Source organism: Camarhynchus parvulus, chromosome 7, assembly GCF_901933205.1.
Source record: "Camarhynchus parvulus chromosome 7, STF_HiC, whole genome shotgun sequence".
Taxonomy (NCBI): Eukaryota; Metazoa; Chordata; class Aves; order Passeriformes; family Thraupidae; genus Camarhynchus; species Camarhynchus parvulus.
This window is the reverse complement of record NC_044577.1, coordinates 13,353,486-13,359,941: the sequence shown is the minus strand read 5'-3', so window position 1 is coordinate 13,359,941 and position 6,456 is coordinate 13,353,486. Positions and strand designations below refer to the sequence as shown.

Below are 6,456 nucleotides of genomic sequence, written 5' to 3'. Positions count from 1 at the left end.
GGCTAGTGTTCAATAACTAATGCTGTTAATTTTCTAGGTCACAGAGCAAAAGCAGGTCTTTGCAATCTACTAGATCTACATACACAAATGATGAAGCATCTTCTGAAAGAACTTCTCGAAGTGTGGGTTAAAAAAAAGAATGCCAACCTTCAGGATAGCTGAAGTGACCTCTCATTTTTATGGAATTCTTTAGGCAATGCTTCGAGGGATGTGATAGCTTATCATATAAAAAAGCAAAACAATTTTCAGAGCTTACATGACTTTTAAAAGGCCCATGAGCAAAAACTGTTTCACTGAGGTTTGAAATGATGCAGATGCTCTAAGCAGAGATAGCAATAATCAAAGCTCCTGCAGTGTTTTTCATTGTTGATGTCAAGGTAGTAAGGCAGTAAAGTCTGTAGGTAGCAAAGTTCTGTATAGATGTGGAAGTCATTAGCTATAAACCTAGATAATTTCTTCTTGGAATCAGGAAAGCTTAAAGAGGCTGGGTTATGATTCAAGTCACATTGCTGATACAAAAAGATGAAGTAATTGCAAGTGTAATCAGTATTTTCAATGGGTATTGCTTTTTAAACATCAAAAGCACTAATATTGAAGGAAGCAAAGAAATTTGGGGTGGAGGCAAGTCCTCCATAAAAAATCTAGTTTGCAGGGATTCACTGTGCCACATTAGGCAGAAGTACAGTTCTCTGCATGTTGCCCTGGTCAGAAATACCTGATGATTGCTAAAATATTAAGTGCTATGATTCTGCAAGCTGGCACCTCCAAAGGGTCTGAACTGCTCTAATGATGATTACCTTTCCTCCCACAGTTCTTAAAGCAGAATGGATAGCAGTTTCAGATTGAATATATATTTTCCATGTGCTGAATAGTTGTTTTTGTTCATGCTGTTTGAGGTTAACTGTGCACGTACTAATCAAACCTACTGCTTCCTTTCTCGTAAAACCAAAACAAAGCTTCATACTACTTTCAGGTACAGCATCTGGGATCAAAGCTATAAATACACACTGGCTCTGTGTGGGTTCAAACATTTCGAAGATTCGGTATCCTCAAAGGTGTCACCTCTTTTCCAGTCCTGAGAGTTCCAGTTTGTCTTAAAGTCTAAAGGCATCAGCACCTTCAGCCTGTCCCAGCACAGGAATGCTCTCAATATTGGTCACCGTGGGCTTTCTCTGCACAGCCGCTGCCATTGCTGAAGGTGGGTAGATGAAGGAGGCAAGGTATCTGGGGTTGTTGACTTGTTTTCAGTTTCATGTCCTTGCAGGAGACAGACTTGGTACAACAGGGTGACACAGGACTAATGGGAGCGAGGTCTTGGTGCACTGCAAGATGTCTGGAAAACCAGACACAGATTTTAGTGGAGTACTATCTGCAGGGACACTGGGCAACATTCAGAGTAGCTCAAGAAGGAAGAAAACATCTTGAAAAACCAGGCCCTGCAAGTGAAGTTGTGACAGCTGATAACATGGGTATAGGAGTTTGAATGTATTGAGAAATTCTACTCTTCATCTGGAATTCTTGCACTGCAGAACTGACAAGATAAATCCTGCCCCAAAATGGACTGATATAAAATGAGATTGAAAAAACAATGCTGAGTCCTCACAGCTTACTAAAGCAAAAGACAGTGCCATCCCATTGCAAAAAGCTATCAGTGAGATTGTACATGGTACAGTAATTTCCCCTTAAGATTTTTTTGCAGTCTGTTCATCAGGTTTTGTTATGTGCTGTTACATTAGCTTGGGGTATATGTTGTTGCTGTGTATACTATGGCTTGAGAGTAGCTAGTTAAAAGTAAGGAGAAAAAAGATCAGAAACAAAAGTATGCAAACAGATTTTCTATTCAGTTTTACTGTTACCTAAATCATTTTGTTCCATGTTCCATACAGGATGTCAACTTTTTGTTCCTAAATGTAAATATATTTCTACTAGGCAGAAATTGTGGTTTAAAAGTCTAATTTTAAATTTAAAATTTCAACCTTATCACCTATAGTCTATTTTTTGTTTTAGTTTCTTATGTCTACTAAGAAGATGGTGTTGAGGCAAACTGAAGCATGAAAGCCATTTATTGCCTGACTAAATGGGCCAAATAACCTACTATTTAAGCAACAAGTAATTGCTGAGATTTATAATGTAATTTTTAGTAATCAAAGCATTTCTTGAGCTTTTAAAAGAATATTAATGCACTGCCAATGTGGATTATGGTCTTGGAGTCCCTTCTTTGAAAACAGCATTTCTAGGAATCACCCATGGATAACAGGAGGTGGCAGAACTCCCTTCCTACTGTACAGGTTTGAAGTAAATGACCCCAGATCCTTTCTTGACTGTTCACTTACCATCACACTCTTTACTTCCTTACAGTAATGGAAGTGACTCAGCCAGCAATTGTGCTGGCCAACAGGCAAGGAGTTGCCAGCTTGGTGTGTAAATACAAGAACATCGGGAATGCACAGGAAATTCGAGTGACTTTGCTTAAACAGACTGGTGACCGGATCACAGAAATCTGTGCTTCATCATACACCATGGAGTTCAAAACATTCTTTGTGGAAAAGGTCATTCAGTGCCATGTTACCCCCGGACAAAACAATGTGACCCTCACACTGGCTGGCCTGCAGGCAAATGACACCGGACTTTACATTTGCAAGATGGAGCGGATGTACCCCCCACCCTATTTCATGAACAAGGGAAATGGCACACATCTCTATGTCATTGGTAAGGCAAGCAGGTTCACAATACTGTGATACTTCCAAGTTAAGGGAGCAGCTATTACATCTCAAAGGTCTTCAGAGTTCTGTTTGTAAGAAGTGAGGGTGAATACTGGTTTCAGCACTGAAAACCTTGATTAGCTCTTATTTCTTCCAGGTCTCCCTGCAGATGCCCAAAGCAAGCACAGTCATAGCCATCGAATGATAGCATAAGCAACACCATGCAGTGTACATCTATGTCTAGGCAGTTAGATACAGAGTGCAAGGTGTGAGCTCTTCTACAGATAGAGACTCTTTTCATTGGAGGTTGAGTAGGCAGCGACTCAGAGCTCAGTCCTGGTGGTGTCCTGGGATAGCACATGCTAGAGAAAAGCAATGTAGAGACTCACTGACTCTAGGGCCTTCCTTATGAGACTCATGTGTGACATGACATGTGTGATATCATATGTTTTAGATCCAGAACCTTGTCCAGACACTGCCATATACCTCTGGGTATTAGGAGCTACTGCCTCAGGATTTTTTCTTTACAGTATCATCATCTCAGCCATTCTTGTGGGCAAAGCGGTAAGTCCCATCAACTCAGCCCCCTTCTGCTAATAATACCCCTTTGTGTGATGAGGACAAGGAGAAAGAAATGAGAATAGGGAAGAACACTGTGAACAAACCCAGTGGGATGCTCCACTTTGCAAGTGCAATGTTATTACAATAATGCAAAATAAGAGAACTTGCTGGACCTGCCACTTGTATTTATTTATGGCTCATGTGTGTTGCCAGCATACTAGAAAGCAGTCGGCTTCTATCAGCTGGACTGAGCCTTGGTTTAGGGCTGGATGCTTAAAACCAGGCAAAATCCTGGATGCTTCTGGGATTGAAGGCAACAGTCTTCATGTGTACTCTCTCTTCATAAATGAGTCACACAAAATCCCAGAATTTAATTTTTTCCTTTTCTCATCATTCACCTCTGCAAAGCAAATTTAAACAACCTTCTCCTTGGATAGGGGAAGTGTAACTTCAAGCATTTCTAATTTCACAGCTAGAAATGTCTGCACAAAAGTATGCAAAATGTAAGCCTGGGTTGCCTTTTTCCACAGGGGTCTGCAGCACTCATAGTCCGTTAGAAATGAACCTGAGCTTGAAACCAAACAATGATTTTGCAATCAGTCCTTGTCCCTAGAAGGCAAATGAAGCTGTCAGGTGTGAACACTCCTAGCTTTGAACCAACACTGAACTCTGAAGCAGGAGCACCTTCAAAGAGCTAAATGAATGGCAGGACTCTTTTTCCCCCTTTGTATAAGTAGCCCCTGTACATCCTGATTCTCCATCAAATGCTCTTAACAGATCTTCTATTAAGAGGCAGAGAAAGTTGTCTAGAATACATTCTACTCAGTAAAGGAAGCATATCCACTGGTTTCTCTAAAATGTGCTGGTCAATGATTATGCTGTGATTGCCTGTTTATTTTACTTTCTTCCCATATGTCACAGATAAAGAGAAGACGATGTCTCACTACTGGAGTCTATGTGAAAATGCCTTCTGAAAAGCTAGAGAAAAAAGTGATTCCATTCCACATCACTGTTAACTGTAACAAGGAAGGAGAGAAACCATTTCCTAGCTGGGATGGAGTGTCTGCTAATTCATTTCAGTTAAAGAAATAAATTAACTGTCTTTTTACAAAAGGCATACAGGAAGGTGAGAGAATATTCTTTGTAACTTCAATGGTTTGGAGGAGAATAAATAGTATATGTATTCATATTTGAAGATTAACCCTATCACATAAAAATGGCTACGTTAGGCCATTGACTTTTTTGAGATGTATTGTACCAATATGTAATATATATATAAGTGTGTAGCATTAAGAGCTATTGCTGTTGCAGTTGAGCATCTTACTGTCAAATTTCATCATGCCTACTGATCAACTGAAATCCAAACACTATTATGACAGAGACTTGTGTGTCATTGCAAGGCTGATCCACAAGTCTGGGGGGAGAGATAGGAGAGCACACTAATGTACAAAGGAATGTTGACTTTTTTCCCTGCATTGATATTTATTAGTTCCATTTCTGGCATTAGTGCTCTGTACTTCCACAGAGGCCTCCCCATAGGCTGGCACTGATGACACTGCTGCTCTAGAAGCCTGATCTTAGCTCTCTTGAGTGGCATTGTGTCCCAGAAGTGCTGGGATGGAGCTGACTGATGGTCTCTCAGCCAGTGCTGACAGTTTGGTTAGAGAAAAGGCACCAGCAGGAGCCCTCTTGTTGGGAGAATGCTCCAGCTCTGCTGGGGCCTTGTGTTTTACAAATGCTAAATTAGCATCTATCCAAAAGGCAGAAGTATGTTGCTGTGTTTAACAAAGTCTATTTTCCATGAAAATACGGACAGTGTATAATCTTGTTTATTAGTTATGTACCATTCAATAAAAACCTTGAAGCTTTGCCCAAATTCGAGTTCATTTCTTGTTCACCATTCTCAGAATAGTGAGAAACAGGAAGTGGCTACATGTTAGAAAGCAGTGAAGACAACATGAACCTGTCCTCTCTGACCCTGTGTTTTGCCCTTCAGAGACAGCCTGTGTGCTCATGCCAACACTTCCGTTCTCAGCTCTCCTCCTCAGCCAGCCACCACTACAACTTGTCAGTTCTATTTGTCTAGTTACAGCTGTTGTGATGTGCTTCAGACACTCTACCAATCATGTTTTCACTTCCATCAGAGTTACTCACTTGCAGAAGGTAGCTTTAATGCCTTTGACAGCACCTCCTGTACATGTTTAAACAAAAAACTTGTCCTAGTTTCAAATCCTGTTTTCTTTGCACCACTCTGACACTCTCACTCACTAAATGCCAGTCAACACACAAAGCTGCTGGAGCTTAAAACAATTTCAGAATTCTCTGCTATTATCTATTAATTTGATTCTTTGCTATCAAAATTTCACCTTGCAACCCACAACACTGGCAGCATGTGCTTCTGTTTCACAGCCGTGAATCCATCTTCTTGGCTGCACAGCTGTGCAGCCAAACCCCAGAACCCTTTATTCTATGTTCTTGCAGTGGCAGCAGCTCTGAGAACACCAAATCTCATAGCTCTTTTAGCCTGCTTTCCCTCTCTTGCCCATTCATCTGGCACCACCTCCAACTGTGCAAAGACACATTCACATTCTCAATCTGCCAGTGTTTGCAGGTGCTAACTGCTCCCTCAGTGTTGATATACAAGTGCATTTATACTTTAAGTGTAAGTAGCATCTGATGACATATCTTTTTTTTCAAGGTATTTTAGTATTCTGACATTAGTCTGGTATTTTCCCCTAATTTTTCACGATCCAGTGTTTTGGGGATAAAAAATGGTGAAAGATCATATATCTATTGTCACTGCAAAATGACTAAACTTCTGCCCTTTCAGGTGCAGCCTGATCAGGCAAGTGTGTTCCATGACTCCATGATGAAAAATAGGTTTGACCCATGGATCCACTTGTAGAAGCTGTAGAAAGCATGAATAATTATCCAGGGCAATTTTTTTCCACCACAGCAAGTCGTGAATCATGTGTCTGAGCTCTAGTCAGGAATCAACTGTTTCTTTTATTTCCTTTCCTTGGCAATTTCTTTACACTTACTTTTCTTAAGCAATCTAAAAGCAGTTCAAGTACATTATTTTCCAAGCTTATCCCTCCTGGGTGAGGAAATGCTTTGGATCTGTATCTGCAGCTGCATGACATCTGGCCACAGCTGGCTGTGAATGTGTGTCACCACAGAACCTGTGCATATT

The 6,456-nt window shown here is 40.7% G+C and overlaps 1 protein-coding gene across 1 annotated transcript; it reads left to right on the top strand.

Moving 5' to 3' along the window:
- Positions 1–1,025: 1,025 nt before the first annotated feature.
- CTLA4 (cytotoxic T-lymphocyte associated protein 4) lies at positions 1,026–4,447 on the top strand. Its single transcript, XM_030952577.1, has 4 exons — positions 1,026–1,198; positions 2,359–2,709; positions 3,157–3,266; positions 4,185–4,447. The coding sequence occupies exons 1-4, from the start codon at positions 1,141–1,143 to the stop codon at positions 4,353–4,355; spliced, it is 690 nt and encodes a 229-aa protein (XP_030808437.1). The 5' UTR covers positions 1,026–1,140; the 3' UTR covers positions 4,356–4,447.
- The last annotated feature ends 2,009 nt before the right edge of the window (positions 4,448–6,456 follow it).

Bases quoted from the DNA above. Each gene is read 5' to 3' on its own strand.
- CTLA4 (XM_030952577.1), top strand. From the start codon at position 1,141: ATGCTCTCAATATTGGTCACCGTGGGCTTTCTCTGCACAGCCGCTGCC. The intron at 1,199-2,358 runs GTGGGTAGATGA...ACTTCCTTACAG, and splicing joins AGCCGCTGCCATTGCTGAAG to TAATGGAAGTGACTCAGCCA. The intron at 3,267-4,184 runs GTAAGTCCCATC...CATATGTCACAG, and splicing joins CCATTCTTGTGGGCAAAGCG to ATAAAGAGAAGACGATGTCT.